Source organism: Rhinoderma darwinii, chromosome 6 (genome assembly GCF_050947455.1).
Source record: "Rhinoderma darwinii isolate aRhiDar2 chromosome 6, aRhiDar2.hap1, whole genome shotgun sequence".
NCBI lineage: Eukaryota > Metazoa > Chordata > Amphibia > Anura > Rhinodermatidae > Rhinoderma > Rhinoderma darwinii.
In genome coordinates, this window is record NC_134692.1 from 41136041 (window position 1) to 41153247 (window position 17207).

The 17207-nt window shown below is 39.6% G+C and overlaps 1 protein-coding gene across 1 annotated transcript in view; it reads left to right on the forward strand.

Moving 5' to 3' along the window:
- Positions 1–16067, forward strand: part of COL6A2 (collagen type VI alpha 2 chain) — a 38639-nt gene extending 22572 nt beyond the window's left edge. Inside the window, exons 14-28 of the mRNA XM_075829551.1 lie at positions 370–459; positions 664–726; positions 832–894; positions 1177–1239; positions 2911–2973; positions 3233–3283; positions 3365–3400; positions 3695–3757; positions 3909–3971; positions 4131–4166; positions 4344–4389; positions 5000–5152; positions 7273–7725; positions 7973–8011; positions 14613–16067. Coding sequence (XP_075685666.1) covers positions 370–459; positions 664–726; positions 832–894; positions 1177–1239; positions 2911–2973; positions 3233–3283; positions 3365–3400; positions 3695–3757; positions 3909–3971; positions 4131–4166; positions 4344–4389; positions 5000–5152; positions 7273–7725; positions 7973–8011; positions 14613–15211 — 1881 coding nt within the window. The 3' untranslated portion in view covers positions 15212–16067. The remainder of the gene's footprint in view (positions 1–369; positions 460–663; positions 727–831; positions 895–1176; positions 1240–2910; positions 2974–3232; positions 3284–3364; positions 3401–3694; positions 3758–3908; positions 3972–4130; positions 4167–4343; positions 4390–4999; positions 5153–7272; positions 7726–7972; positions 8012–14612) is intronic.
- The last annotated feature ends 1140 nt before the right edge of the window (positions 16068–17207 follow it).

The following is a 17207-nucleotide window of genomic DNA, read 5'->3' on the forward strand; positions in this document are numbered from 1 at the left end:
GACCGCGGGGACCAGGGAAGAGTTGCCATTGAAGCGCCAGGGGAGGTGAGCAGGGAAATAGGCACAATTCACTGTTGTAATTTTCTGTAGCAAATAAAGCGTCTGTCCCCTCTAATTACTTAGATAATAATTCATTGATGTTGATGTGTAGGAATTGCAGTAAAATGATACACAAGTTACACCTCCACAAATGTCAACATTGGCCAAGGATTCTGTGTCTTGGCGTTAAGTTTTTTACATGTTCTCTCTCTCTCTATATATATATAATATATTAAAATTCCTTCGTCTCCATTACTCTCAAGATTCCATTAACATTCATTAATTGTTCTATATGTATCTCCACCCTGACCCTCTCTTTTCTATTGTTAGGGTCCTTCAGGAAATATTGGAGCTCCTGGGTCTCCAGGTGAGAAAGGGAATAAAGGAGGACTCGGAACCGCAGGACCAAAAGGGGAGCCAGTAAGAAACCATTTGTCTTTATCACCATATGTTTCTTTGCTTCTGGTTTACATACGTGTTTGTATGATTTTGCTACTAACACTTACAGTATGTTATCTATTTTCTCTGGCTTATACTATAGCTACCTTAATATACATGGTCTATGATAACCTATTGTACTCTTTTGGTCACTTGGACACTTTTTTAGAATTTGTTTTCATTTAGGGTCGTAGAGGAGATCCTGGTATAAAAGGAGGTGCAGGAACTGATGGTTCCAAAGGTGAAAAGGTAAAAAAAATTGATGTCTTCAACCTCTTTGTTTATTCTGTTGATTCAGAATAGTTTTATCTCTCTTGATGGTTCTGTTTACTAATCTGTTGTTTTTGTATTCAGGGTGATCCTGGGCCAGAGGGTCCACGAGGTCTTGGTGGAGAAGCTGGTGTGAAAGGAGGAAAGGTAAAATCAAAACGATTATTGGGGTTACCATTTGACCTATAGTTACCAAACATACACACACTAATAACCAACCTTTAATCAAGATAACACACTGATTGAGTTACCATCCAGAGATGAAGCCCAGTATCAAAGTATATTTATATTGTACAAGCTATACGGTTTTTGTGATCTTATAGTACAATATAACCCTTATTCACTATCAGGCTTAATTTCATGAACATTAGGCTTTGTTCAACTTTAGAAATTATGTAATTTTGTATTGACCGACTATTGTTCCTAAAGGGTGATCGTGGATCTCCAGGTCCAAGAGGAGTTCAAGGAACTGTTGGGGTGCCCGGTAGGAATGTAAGTTTATCCATTAGTATTTTGTTTTTTTAATCCATTCTCTTTGGGATCTAATACCTAACAGTATAATAATAAAATCCAAATACCAGCATGCGGACTGCACCTGGCCCCCAAAACAGTACACACTCTCCTTTTGGCCATAGTAATTCTCTTTGGGGTCCTCCACAAAGTTACTTATATTTTTTGTAGCATATTGGGGCAGATTTATTAATACTGTCTTATATTCAGACAGCTTAGAATTAAACTAAGGGGGAATTGATTAAACTTTCTACGCCAGTTTTCTGGCTTAGAAAAGTTGCAAGAGAGCCCAAAAGTCGCAATTTCCGGTGCAAATTGTGACTTTTGTCCTTTTTACGTCACCCTCATCACTTTTGTGGAAAGGGGACATATCTCTACAAAAGGGGGCAGGCTTACAGTGGCCTGACAAATGTATTATAATTTACGCTAGCTCCTAGTAAGGTAAAGTCTCATGTTGGGCTTCGTGCCTTGCCCTCCGTTCCCAAATCAGACTACCCCCAAAAAATATGCTCATCGTTTCTCTTCTCCCCTTTGTTTAGCCTCAGCATGATGTGGCTTATACAACATACTGACGCTGGGCAGCGTCAGGACGTTTTATGTGACACATTACTTATGACAGCTGTCAGTTTTACTCTTCAAGTAATTTTGATGAAGGGAAAATTAAATGAGAAATTTGCTCTCTACCTTGATTTTCTCTTTACTTGCCCTACAGGGGTTGTCCCAGAATCTAGAATAATCACCTATCCACAGGATAGGGGATAATTGTCTGATCGCTAGGGGCCACGCAGCTGAGACCCCCACCAATTGCAAGAGCAGGGGGTTCCAAACCCGCAGATCCTCCTCCCTGCGCCCTCTGCAGTGAGAAGAATCTGGGGGTTTTGGACCCTCCACAGTGGGGAGCAGCTTGTATGAAGCAGCAATCGAGCATGCACCCGCCACTCCATTAAATGTCTATAGGACTGACGTCTCTGTCATTCCCATATACTTCAAATAGAGCAGCAGCGCGCATTCTTGTCCGCTGCTCTATTTAATGTCCTCTTCAATGTGGTCGAGAAAAGAGAAGGAACTGGGGGTTTGGAACCCCCATTCTCGTGAAGGGTGAGGATCTCAGCGCGTGGGGCCAAAAGTGATTAGACAATTATGACGTATCCTGTGTCCTACCTTGACTTTCGAATAATATTGCTTATTTTTGCTTTTACATAGAAAATGATTATGGCATGGTAACATGAGGGAATTTGTATTTCTATTTGTTGTGGAATTATCCTCAATCCAGACATTAAAGGGTTGTCCAGTTTAGAAACCCCATTTTTATATATCCTATTAGGGAACTCTGAGTTAATAAAACTGGAACTTTTGTTCAGGACCCTCATCTTTTAGCCAAAATGGAGATCAGTTACATAGAGCATCTCTTACTCTGTAGGACCTATCCTGTCCTGTATTACACAGATAACCTATTAATTTAAATAGGATTTGTGTAATACTGCTCTGGTGGCGCTGCAGGGAAATTGAATACTCACTGCCAGGTTTCCCCACAGATTATGCCTGATTGCTGGGGGTCACAGCTTGGGGACATTATATTTAATGACAAGGCACACGTCTAAGAAGATTGTCCAAAGTAGATAACTTTCTTAAGTTCTTTGCTTTTCATTGCAGGGGTCACGAGGAGACCCAGGTGACATGGGAGAAAGAGGAAATCCAGGTTTAGCCGGACCTAAGGTAAATAAGTGTTATAACATGATTTTTTCAGGATTCTTTCATTTTAAGTCTTTTTCTATTAATCTTTTAATAAATTAGTTAAAAGCATATATTTTTATTTGTTCTTGGCATTTGTAAATTATCTAAAAAATTTTATACAAGAATTTTCTTCCAATAATACAATTTAAAAAGTTGTTTTTTTTTTGACGGACATACACAATTTTTGCATAGAGTATTCTACATAAATGAATTGTATTAATGTTATGCTGTTTTCTTACAGGGAGACAGGGGGAGACCTGGTATTAGTTACCCAGGACCACGGGGGACTTCAGTGAGTACAATATCAAGGTTTTAAAAAACTGAAGTTGAAGTAGTGGCAGATTATTTTTTATTTTATTATTTATTATTCTAGGGTGATAAGGGAGACCAGGGACTTCCAGGACCACAGGTGAGACACCATATATTCTTTAAACAGTAATACCATCTTTAACGGAAAATTCTGTTTTGTAAAATTAATATTTCTGCCTGTGATCCCTTTGTCTGGATCTTCACTGTTGTCTTAATGCAAACAGTAACAGGTATTCTTCAAGGCACATTGACCCATTCAGTGACGGTGAAATATTTCAGTAAATTCCACGCTGTGTTTGTATGACAGCTACAGGCTTACTGATGGATTATACAACCAACTAGGGTAATATTTGTTTATTCTCATAGATGACCCTTCTTCATATTTTTTTTGCAGGGAGGACGAGGGGACTTTGGTTTTAAAGGAACAGCAGGAACAAAGGGACTAAAAGGAGAGCCCGTAAGTCGCCATTGATCTAAGTATGATTACCTTAGCAATCTCACTATTCTGTTACATTATCTGCGCTCTCTTTTTATAGAAAATAGAAATATAGTACAATTACAGCATTATAGTCATAATGTACTTATGTTCTGAACTTTCTCTTGTACAGGGTGACCCAGGACCTCTAGGAGAACCAGGCCCTCGTGGACCAACTGGAGGATCTGGACTTCCGGTATATTTGTCCTTTATAGCTATATACGTCTTTTGTGTTCGCCATTTATAAGTACTGGTGTAACCAACTTGATGGTGACTGGTGTAACCAACATAGCATGGTATGTCTCATGCTATGAAAATTGCTTAACTTATGACATCTTGTTTTCTTCTTTATTAGGGTGATTTAGGCCCTTCTGGTGACCCTGCACTAACAGTGAGTATTGCATGATCTTACTCTAGTGAAATGGATTATTTATGTTGTAATTATGTAATAATAAGCATGTAATAGTACCACAATTTGAAACTATTGGAATGTTTTACAGAAGACTTGTTGTACTGCAATAATATGACACAATAAACTATCCTTAATTCAACTATTTTTTTTCCCTAGGAATGTGATGTAATGAGCTACGTTCGCGAGACATGTGGATGCTGTGGTTAGTTATAAAATATAAAAATGCTACTTATTATTATTATACCTGGAATTTATATTTTTTAGGAATATCAAATTCTTAAAGGGTTATACTTATCGCAGAAACTCTGAAGTAAGTAATTAAGTAAGTGGGGCTGCGTTCCCTGCAGCAGCACTGTGGCCCCTTCAATCTCAGGATCGGTAGGAGTCCTGGCAGTCGGTCCCCTATCGATCAGAAAGAGATGGGATATCCTAGCTATATGCCATCACTTTCTGTGATTCGAATAACCCTTTTAAGGCATAATCAGTTCAGTATGATAAAGATGGTCACATCAACACGTAGTTTTGTTTTTTATATTGCTTTTGGTGAAACTTTATTTTTAACTTCTAAAAGTGAATCTGTATTGTAACTGCTTCATTGCATGACATTAGCTTTACATGAACTAATCAGGTTACAACATGAAGTAAGGGTTCTCAACTTTGGTTAAAGGCTTCATCAGCCTGATTCAATGGTTGATAATGATTACCAAGTTCTAGTTTATTCTGTTGTTACATGTAATTTAGTACATACATGATTATAATGTTGGTGTTTTATCTATTGCATGGCATTAACACTCTCATTTGCTCCACTGCAGACTGCGAGAAGCGTTGTGGTGCTCTGGATATTGTGTTTATTATTGACAGCTCTGAAAGTATTGGCTATACAAATTTTACTCTAGAGAAGAACTTTGTTATCAATGTTGTGAGCAAAATTGGATCTATTGCTAAAGATCCAAACTCTGATATAGGTAAGTTATAGTTCTACATGTAAGAAACAATTTAGGTACCCAAACTAAATTGGATTTGTCTGTTTGCCAAGTGTCTAAATGCTGTGATTTTTTTTTAAGCCTCTTAATGCATTAAGAGACAAGATTTCATAATTGGCACTGAAAGCGTACATAACTTTTCCTTTTCCTTTTCAGAATAAGTTGACATATGTGTGTACATGAGGAATAACACTATTTCTGGCCCCTATATGACTTGTATTCTGCATTTTTTAGCAGCTTTTCCCTCTTCAGGATCTCTCTCTATTTCTCAGTTCTCTCTGAGCTGATGGAGCCTAACTGCTATCACGTCTGCCATATACTGCACAGATAGTGCAGAGAAAATTCTGCTCCTCTATCTATCTATCTATCTATCTATCTATCTATCTATCTATCTATATATCCATCTTCTGCACATCTGTGTGGGCCTGTGTCTCTCACTTTGCTCCCTCCTCCTGCTCCTCCTCCCCTCTCCATAGACTTCTATTCGCAGCATGTACGTGTGTCTTGCTCTCTCTCACTCTGTATTTCGTCTCTCCCTCCCCTCTCCATAGGCTTCTATGGGCAGCAGTGTCTGTGTCTTCCTCACTTTGCTCCCTCCTCCTGTTCCCACCTCCCCTCTCCATTGATTTCTATAGACAGCATGTCTGTGTGTGTGTGTGTGTGTGTGTGTGTGTGTGTCTCTCTCATGCTCTGCTCCCTCCTCCTGCTCCTGCTTCCCCTCTCCATAGACCTTTATGGGAAGCAGTGTCTGTGTCTTTCTCTTACTCTGCTCCCACCTCCCCTTTCCATAGTCTTCTATAAGAAGCATGTCTGTGTCTCTCTCTCACTCTGCTCCCTCCTCCTGCTCCCCCTCCCCTCTTCATAGATTTCTATGGGCAGCATGTCCGTGTCTTTCCCTGCCTGCTTCCTCCTCCTGCTCACCCTCCCCTGTTTATAGACTTTTATTGGCAGGCAGTAAAGAGGCACCCCCGCCCCCACTTCCTGCAGTCCGTATCCTCTGCTTTGTTACTAGGCACAAATTTTGTTTGACAACAGGAGGTTTACAGTAGATTACAGGATAGGAGACACTTATTGGCAGTTAATTCACACAGTATTTGCATGCATAAATCAAATATATTTTAACAGTAAGCAAATTATAACGTTTTTCTATATCAGATATACAATTAGATGAACATAAATTGTTTGAAAAGTTAGGATTCAAGTTAATTTACTGTTGCAGTTGTTGCAACAGGGGCTAATGTTTATATTTGCCTAGTAACCATACAACTAAGGCTTTATGCACACGACCATAGTTTTTAGATCCATATTTGTGGTAGGCAAAAAGCACTACGGTCGTGTGCATGGGGGCCTATGTACCATATATTAAAAATATACAGTTCCTTTTTTGCTATTTTAAGCCCTTACCATTGCAGCCAGTTTGATGCTGCATTCGTTTTTGATTGCAGCATCTTCGGGGTAAAATGGTCAGGGTCGGGGGTAACTGCTGCAGTGGGATGTCGACTATATGTTACTGCCGGCACCCACTGCGGATGGGGCAGGCACAGCTTTGTGATCACGCAATCCCATGGACATAACTGTATGCTCATTTGCAGCGAATGTTACATCAATTTTCTGGAAGGGGTTAAAGGACCTTAGCAAGGAGACATAAAGTCCCCTTTTATTACCCCCAATCATCAACCATCATACACAACCCTCTTCCAAATGGCAGAAAGAAATCACCTACAGTAGTAATCCACACTTCAATTCTTGAGAATATTGGCTATCTGCTTGATTTAGCTGCTGGATCAATGAAGTTACCAATAGTCTTTCTCCAACGAAGTGAGTAACAAAGCGGGATTTCCACAGGAGTATGGAGGTCCAGTCATGTCAACCACTGGTAGCAGCAGCTGTGACTTAACAATGATGGGTCATAATAGTACATTAGGCAGTCTGAAGGTCTCCTAAATCAATATCTACAATAAGAAACAAGAACATTTTCTGATTTTAAAACTTTGGCTACTTTTTGTTTTCTGTTTTTGTTTTTTTGTTTTCTTAATAAATATTCAGAGAAATCTGAAAATGTAAAAATGCATCAGTTGACCAAGGAAGATTTTATCCTGCAGGTACTCGAGTTGGTGTTGTTCAGTACAGTCATGAAGGCACATTTGAGGCCATTCATATGAATGACCCCCGCATTGACTCTCTATCAAGCTTCAAGGAGGCAGTTAAGCGCCTTGAGTGGATTGCTGGGGGAACATGGACCCCATCTGCTTTGCAGTTTGCATACAACCAGCTGATTAAGGAGACAAGACGAGACAAAGCTAAAGTCTTTGCTGTGGTGATTACTGATGGACGTCATGATCCCAGAGACCCTGATGATCGTCTACAGTCACTGTGTAACCGCAATGTCATAGTAAATGCTATTGGTATTGGTGATATGTTTAACAAAGTTGATGACTCTGAAACCCTGACGTCCATCGCCTGTGACAATAAGCAGCAAGTCCAGAAGATGAAACACTTCTCTGAACTCGTAGCTGATGAGTTTATCGACAACATGGAACAACTTCTGTGCCCAGGTACATGACATGTCTTAGGAATTGTCTGTATAGCTATAGTTTACTGCTATATGTATAACGATAGTTTTGAAATGTAATGTAGAACAGACTTGTATATCAATAGAATAATTGAGCTTTAATAAATGGTGTCACTGCTGCCTACATTTTGGACAAAAATGTCAAACTGCATATAACATATACCCTCAACTTATAGTATTTGTATTGCTGAATATAATTACTTAACTCTTTACTCTTGTCTTCTTTTCAGACCCTCAGGTTGTATGTCCGGATCTGCCATGTCAAGCAGGTAATGCGTTTTACAGTTGTCATTATAGTTGTAGTAACGGTTGATTCTGGAAACACATGTTCTTGTGTGTATGTGTGTAAGCCATTGTCTTATGTCCTTTGATTGTATTTCAAATTTTGGCTTTATATGTTCCTTTGCTTTGCTGCAACTTGTGAATGGGATACCAAGTCTATTACATGGCAGTTCTATAGACCAGTATATCTATAGACCACTCTTCCTTTTATGATCTTTCACACTTCCAGCCATAAGTTAGTCCAACTTTACTTGAGGTACTTAGTTTTGAGTAACTCTTTTTAAGAACAGTTTTCCAAAATTAAAAAGGGCCATTTATGAACTACAAAAAATTATTAATACCCACCTAGCATATATCAAGATGCTTATACTTTAGCTTAACCGCATTTATTCATTCATTTAATCATTAATTTATTCATTAATTAATTTATGATTCCAACAATTTACCTTAATTTCTCAAATAAAAGGAATCTCTCAGCAGGACAAACCTCTTTAAATTAGGGTCTACTTATGAACAGTATATGCACATGACCTGCCACCTTTTACTGAGCACATTTAGCCATATTTTGGGTGGTGTGAACTCATGCTGTCCCTCTATCTACTCTAGATATCAGGTAGAATGAGATGGCAGAAGAAAAGTTACAATAGTTACAGCATAGTATAGCTGCATACACAGTTCTTTTACATTTCTGGTCATTCCATCTGTTCCTAAAATTCCACAAATTTCTACTGCATGTTATTGTGAGCTACATTAAGTTTCCTACCGTTTCCGATATTATTGATACCTATTTGATCTGGGTAGTTTGAATAAGCAGAAATGACAAACTAAACACATAGTGGGCAAGGATGATATTATAAGGAAGGGCAGAAGGGACTTCTTTATTTAATAATCCATTTAATGTTTATTGTCTCAGGGGAAAGGGAACCCTGACCCTGTCCTTCTGGCACTCACTTGCAGGTGGGAGGGGACATAACCCCGAAACTATCGTTAATTACGACCTTAACGAAGAGGGTGTGGAGATCGCCTTTCCTAAAACCTTCCCTCAGGTTGCTGAATTCCTTGTGTCTCAGAAGGCGAGTTCCGAGCCCCCAACGCAGTCCCAGCTCATTGCTATGATGGTTTATACGGCTGAGAAAGCCAAATTCTCCAGCGGAGAGGAGAGGCAGAACTGGACCGAGCTGTTTGTTGATGCTTTTAGAAGGGTTCATACAGATATTGTAGGCGATGCGAAGGCACTGACTGGATTTTGTTAAAGCAGTGTTCGTATTTCCCATTTGTCATAGAGGCAGTGTGTACCTGTTACAGGTTTAACAGGCGTATATGATGAGGTTTATGAGTTTTCTCAGTGTAAAGCTTAAAGAGGCTCTGTCACCAGATTTTGCAACCCCTATCTGCTATTGCAGCAGATAGGCGCTGCAGTGAAGATTACAGTAACGTTTTTATTTTTAAAAAACGAGCATTTTTGGCCAAGTTATGACCATTTTTGTAATTATGCAAATGAGGCTTGCAAAAGTCCAAGTGGGTGTGTTTAAAAGTACAAGTCCAAGTGGGTGTGTATTATGTGCGTACATCGGGGCGTTTTTAATACTTTCACTAGCTGGGCGCTCTGATGAGAAGTAACATCCTCTTCTCTTCAGAACGCCCAGCTTGTGACAGTGCAGATCTGTGACGTCACTCACAGGTCCTGCATCGTGACGGCCACATCGGCAGCAGAGGCTACAGTTGATTCTGCAGCAGCATCAGCGTTTGCAGGTAAGATCGACTTACCTGCAAACGCTGATGCTGCTGCAGAATCAGCTGTAGCCTCTGGTGCCGATGTGGCCGTCACGATGCAGGACCTGTGAGTGACGTCACAGATCTGCACTGTCACAAGCTGGGCGTTCTGAAGAGAAGAGGATGTTACTTCTCATCAGAGCGCCCAGCTAGTGAAAGTATTAAAAACGCCCCGATGTACGCACATAATACACACCCACTTGGACTTGTACTTTTAAACACACCCACTTGGACTTTTGCAAGCCTCATTTGCATAACTACAAAAATGGTCATAACTTGGCCAAAAATGCTCGTTTTTTTAAAATAAAAACGTTACTGTAATCTACATTGCAGCGCCTATCTGCTGCAATAGCAGATAGGGGTTGCAAAATCTGGTGACAGAGCCTCTTTAATAATGAAGTAGATGTACATACAAAGTACAAAAATATAAAGTTATATCCCAGACAGGACTCTGGTATAATCACATAAATAATAAAAAAAAATATACAGTATATTACATTTTCTGTAATGTAATTTATTACACTTACATAAAATATAATATAGTTACAAATGAAAGGTTTAGTGAAAAAGCTATTTATTTAACCAGTGCATTTATTCTCTGTTCCATAAAGAGGCTCTGTCACCAGATTTTCAAACCCCTATCTCCTATTGCAGCAGATCGGCGCTGCAATGTAGTTAACAGTAACGTTTAGTTTTTTTCAAAAACAAGCATTTTTGGCCAAGTTATGACCATTTTTATATTTATGCAAATGAGCCTTTCTTTAGTACAACTGGGCGTGTTTAAAGTTATGTACAAGTGGGCGTGTATTGTGTGTGTACATCTGGGCATTTTTACTTGTTTTACTAGCTGGGCGTTGTGAATGGAAGTGTATGATGCTGACGAATCAGCATCATCCACTTCTCTTCGTTAACACCCAGCTTCTGGCAGTGCACAGACACACAGCGTGTTCTCCAGAGATCACGCTGTGACGTCACTTCCTGCCCCAGGTCCTGCATCGTGTCGGACGAGCGAGGACACATCGGCACCAGGCGACAGAGGCTACATCGACTTACCTGCAAACGCCGATGCTGCTGAAGAATCAACTGTAGCCTCTGTCGCCTGGTGCCGATGTGTCCTCGCTCGTCCGACACGATGCAGGACCTGGGGCAGGAAGTGACATAACAGCGTGATCTCGCGAGGACACGCTGTGTGTCTGTGCACTGCCAGAAGCTGGGTGGTAATGAAGAGAAGTGGATGATGCTGATTCGTCAGCATCATACACTTCCATTCACAATGCCCAGCTAGTAAAACAAGTAAAAACGCCCAGATGTTACACACAATACACGCCCACTTGTACATAACTTTAAACACGCCCAGTTGTACTTAAGAAAGGCTAATTTGCATAAATATAAAAATGGTCATAACTTGGCCAAAAATGCTCGTTTTTGAAAAAAACAAAACGTTACTGTAATCTACATTGCAGCGCCTATCTGCTGCAATACGAGATAGGGGTTTGAAAATCTGATGACAGAGCCTCTTTAATCCTGAACTCCACTCAATATCTGAAAATTAAGGTTTCAACGCAGGTAACCTTAATGTAGCACTCTCCTTTCCTTTCAAAATAATGTTCATGGGGCTTCAGGAAGCTGAGGAATTTAATGGTGTTTGCATGGTTTTTGAACTGAATGGCTGCCTCAGCTCTGTCTGTCTGTGACATTCAGGAATATTGGTGCTTTTCTTTCTGTCCCTAAAAAATTGGGACAGGCAAAGGGACAGCTAAAGAAGCTATCAAGTTCTAGAACCTTGCAAAAACCTCCACATATTTCAGATTCCTATTAACCTGTGTTAAATATTTGTGTGGAGTTAAGCCTCTAAACAGGTTGTCTAATAAAGACAACGCCTTTGAAAATAGAATATGGCCCAGCAATCAGCTAATCACCCCTGATCTGGCTTCTCTAACCCCTGGCGATCAGCTGTTATCACCGGACAAAGCCGCATATGGCTATACATTTGCACTGCAGGGCAAATGGACTATTACATGATGGCCAAATGAATGGCCAACCATGTAATACATGGGAAGGGCGGGCTGCCAGAGCGAGAGCTGCTCTTTGTGAATGGCTGTTCGCTCCGTCTCATAGTGGAGTGGACCCCTCTCCTATGAAGTTCATGTGCCTTAATAGGCCATATGGAAATAGGTTGTTGTCATGACTATTCACTATTTGCTTTCCAACAACAAACCCACGTTTACCAACCAATTTGTATCATTAAAACTGTTATTGTAATACTAATTAATTAATAAATAAAGAAACATTGTGGTGCAAATAATTTTTTGATTTAAAAAGACATAAAACTGTCACCTCCTTTGTTATTCCATTCTCTGTAATTATTCGTTAAAGTACACAACTTATCACTATAAATCTCAATGATGAATTTCACCTTTTGCACAGATTAATGTTCATCTGGACTCTCGTTCTAGGTCAATATATCATTACGACCTCTACAAAAATCCTGTTATTAGCGTGTAAACAATAGCGGCCGCATACTATCTATATACACTTGTTAACAAAGTGACAGTTTCAGCTAATTAAAACTAAGAATGCTCAATCTCCCCGACATGTTTCGCCAGTGCTCCGGCGTCCTCAGAGGTACATGAGGCTACAGAAAATTACAGAGAATGGAACCAAAAAAACTTATTTGCACCACATTATTTCTTTATTTATTAATTAGTATTACAATGAAAGTTACATTTTAACAATACGGATTGGTTGATAAAAGAGAATGTTTGTTGCTTGAAAGAGAATAGGGAATAATTTACATTTGTTCCCTTAACCAACCAATAGGGCTCATTATTATTTATAGTAATTATCATACGTCAACCCTTTTAATTTAAAATGAATAATTTAATTTTAAAACAAAAGCGTCTATTTGACTAAGTGTAATCTATAAAATGTATAAACAACAGTCTTTTCGTCCAAACTTTTAGATCTGTTTCTTAGTAAGAAACCTTCATTATCTACTTTTTTTTTTTTGCTTTTGTCATGTCGTTTTGTCTTCATCTCACTGCTCTATGAAATGTTTTAATGCTTGCATGTGCGCGTGTGTGAATGTGTACAAAGAAATACAGTTTGCTAATTGCAACATACACAGAAAAGGCCATTCATACAGTTATCATTTTACTCTGTGGTACGCCCGTATAGTTCTGTTGCAATCCACTCACATTATTGGCTATAAATATAGGGATGTTCACAGAGGGAAAATATGGCAGTGTGAATGGCGCGTGTAATATTATAGCATTACACATTTCTGTGTGTTTTATGTAGCCGTCATAAACATTGTCACAAATGGCTGCTGGCCTACTATTGCCGCAACCTCCTATGGTATGTTATAAACAGTGCTGTCATAATTTAGTTAACATCTTTTCCTACATTGGTATAAAAGGGCATTGCATTAATATTATCAGAATAACCTTATAGGTAAGAGCAATTCTTAGGGTATGTTCACATGCTGTGTTTTCAGGTGTATTTTGTGGCGTAAACGCCGCTGTTTTAAAAAACGGCACGTAAAATTACACTCCGTAAAAAGTAGGGTATGTTCACACGCTGAGTCAAAAATGGCTGAAAATTACGGAGCTGTTTCCAGAGAAAACAGCCTCTGACTTTCGGTCGTTTTTGAAGCTGAAAACTTATTTTCAGGCGTTTTATGGAGACATTTTTTAAGCTGTTTTTCTATTGACACAATAAAAAACAGCTCCAAAAACGGCTCAAGAAGTGACATTCTACTTCTTTCTACGGGGCATTTTTTTACACGCTGTTTTTTAAAATGGCCGCATGAAAAACGCCCCGTCTGAGCGAAACGCCGCTTTTTTACATTGAATTCAATGAGCAGATGTTTGTAGGATTTCAGCTACCGTTTTTATGGGCGTATATGCCTGAAAACACAGCGTGTGAACATACCCGTAGTATGTCACTTCTTGAGGCGTTTTTTGGAGCTGATTTTCCATTGAACACTATGAAAAACACCTCAAAAAACACCTCAAATTAAGCCTCAAAAGAAGCTTCAAATTAAAAGAAACTTAATTTTCAGCTTCAAAAATTGCAGAAAATCAGAGGCTGTTTTCCCTTGAAAACAGCTCCGTAATTTTCAGCTATTTTTGACTTTGCGTGTAAACATACCCTTAGGCTATGTTCACACGCTACAGTAAAAACGGCTGTAAAATACGGAGCTGTTTTCAAGGGAAAACAGCCTCTGATTTTCAGCCGTTTTTAAAGCATCAAACGTTTTTTGATGCGTTTTATTAGAGCTGTTTTTCTATTGACACAATGAAAAACGGCTCCAAAAACGACTCACGAAGTGACATGCACTTCTGAACAGAACGCCGTTTTTCCCATTGAAATCAATGGGCAGATGTTTGGAGACGATCAGCTTCCGTTTTTTTCAGGCGTTTACGCCCTTTAAAATGGCTGAAAACACAGCGCACGACCATACCCTTATAGGTAAGAGCAGTTCTGAGGAAATCATACTTGCAAGGGATTCCCTGCAGCGTGAAAGCTTGTATCTGCTGTGCCAGTGTGGCTTTTTTAGGCTGCCCAAAAAAACTTTCTACAACAGCGAGGAATATGACTTCCCCTCCACTGCCATTCTCTTATCAAAATAACTCCCATTAATATAAATACTCTGCTACAAGATGTTTATTACGGAAATATTGTAAATGCAATTCCCTGAAAATAACCGAACCAACACTTTAAGTGAGCTATATACATGCATGCAGGTTTAATTAGTATATTTAGTGAGTATATCATCTGTATACATAGTATATGTACACCTTTTTCCCACAGAACTTGCAGTTGCTCAATGCACTCAGCGCCCAGTGGATGTTGTCTTCCTTCTGGATAGCTCTGAACGTATTGGAAAGCAAAACTTCAGACAAGCAGCAACATTTGTCGAGGAGGTATCTAGACGCCTGTCTCTGTCAAGGACTGACGATGACTCCAACAATGCCCGTGTGGCCCTATTACAGTATGGTGGAAAGGATGAGCAAGCTGTGGTATTTCCACTTACCTATAATCTAACAGAGATTTACCAAGGTTTATCACGTCTTACTTACTATGACTCGTCCTCCAATATTGGAAATGCCATTTTGTATGCCATCAATAATATCCTGGAGACCCGCACTAAAGGTGCAAGAAAGTTTGCAGAAACCTCATTTATCCTAATCACTGATGGTGTTACTGGTCAGGAGGGTCTGGAGGAGTCTGTGACAGCCATGAAAAAACATAACGTTGTGTCTACTTTGGTGTCTGTTGGATCAGACCTTGATGCACAGGTGCTAAAGAAGCTCAGTTTAGGTGAGGGAGCCGCCATTTTTAAAGAGAGGGATTATGGAAGACTTACTGAAAATTCATTTATGGACAGATTTGTGCATTGGGTTTGTTAAACACAAGCCTAGATTTATCAAGAAATGAGAAAACATGGATCTTCCTACATGATCCCATTTATCAGTACACACTGCTATTGAGATTGACGGTAATTGTACGACAGTGGCGTCTAGAGGACCACTGAGTCAAATGAAGTTTCTGTAACAGAAAAATATCAGTGTCCTGTGAGCTTTTTGTACTGTGTAAATTGGCCCCATGCTAGAAGATTCCTTTGGAAATATCTTTAGTTACTTTGAAACTTTACAAATCAGAATTCCTAGAACCATGCAAATAGTAATGGAAAAAAAAGTTCTCATGTCTCGATAAATCATGACCCATATTTCAAATTTCACACTAGAAACACATAGATATACACCACTACATACATGAACAGGCAGACACAGGCTTCAACAAATTGGGGGTATATTTCTTCCAAAGTGAATAGTGAAACACAATGGGGGTTGGGAAATGTACACGTATACATATACATTCATAGCAGGTTAATGGGTATCATTATTGTTGTTTCTAAAATTGGAATCTTTTGTGTTGTAACTGTCTAACAACAGGAAAACATGTGTGTGACATGGATCTCCTACTGTACAACAGCATAATTCATTGTCTCATGCGCAAGCGTGGTCAGTGTCACATTCATGCGGTGCTAACTGCAGGTCACATGTCGTGGTGTCCTGAATCTTAAACCTGTGGCAGGGGAGTCAATAGGGCAGAAGGGTTGGTAACATAGAAGTGTATTTTTGTAAATCCACAAGAGGAGATCTCGCCCTCACAACAGTTTGATGTCAAATGATATAGCAACCCAGGAATGTTTTTGTTTGTCCTGGAATATCCTGCTGTAAAGACAATAAAATGTTCTCCTGTCATGTTGTGTCTTCCTTTATTCATGAAGTACTGTATTTTTAATAAACAACAGTTGAAATAAAAATGTTTTATAGGTTTGTAAAGTTTAAAACGACCCCCCAGTCCAAAAAAATAAATGGACTATACTTTGGAAATGTATACACAACTTACTTGCTGCCCTGCACTAGAGTTATCCGGTCTCCGTTCCTGTGTTTCGTCCTCCCATTTTCCATTCTCCAAGATGGCCACCGCAGTCTCAGATATCATTATGGAGATCTTCTTTGGAAGTCTGATACACGCCATCAACCCCTCTACTGCCCTCCACTGGATGAGCACTGATGACGTCGGCGCTGCAGCGACGAAACATGCCGATGTCATTAGCGCCCGCCCATCGGAGGGCAGTGGAGAGGGTGTCTCTGACTTCCAAAGAAGATGTGTATAATGAAGTCTCAGACTGTGGTGGCCATCTTGGAGAAGCGGAAAACGGGGGGAACGGAGGCCAGATCATTCAGAAGCGGACAGCAGGTTGGTTGACTATACATTCAAAATGTATAGTCATTGTTTTGGGGAATTGAGAGTCACTCTAAGGGGGCACATGGGAATTAAACTGTACCTACTGTTTTTAGGTAGCCAGTATAATTTACTACCTAGGAGTGGCATTACAGTAGTCCCTCAAGTTACAATATTAAGTTATTCCATTGTAACTTGAAAATATTGTAACTTGAGACCATCTGTAATCTGATAATTGGTTCCAACCCCTTAAAAGGCAACCTAAAATAGGAAAAAAATGGAGATTATAGGAAAATTTGCAGATAACTAATACAGATAAGGCAAGCCCTTATATATAAAAGTCACTTAAGCTGCTTAAAGCTGGTGAATCCCTTTCTATATTGAGGACTTGACCATTTTCATGTTCCTGTGTACAGTAAAAACCTTATCTTTTGTCCAAAGGAGCAGCTCCTTCTGGCACGTGTAGACCGCCAAATATATAGCATTGTACTTTTCTGCAGAGAAGCGCTAGTTCCCACTAATTGGCTTTACCTGCCCCTAATAGAATTCTCTGACGCTCACAGGCGTTTTACCAGTAACGTGCCCATGCTGACAGGGTGGATTTCCGATACAATGGCCTAAGAAACACCATTGTATGCTGAAAATCTTGTA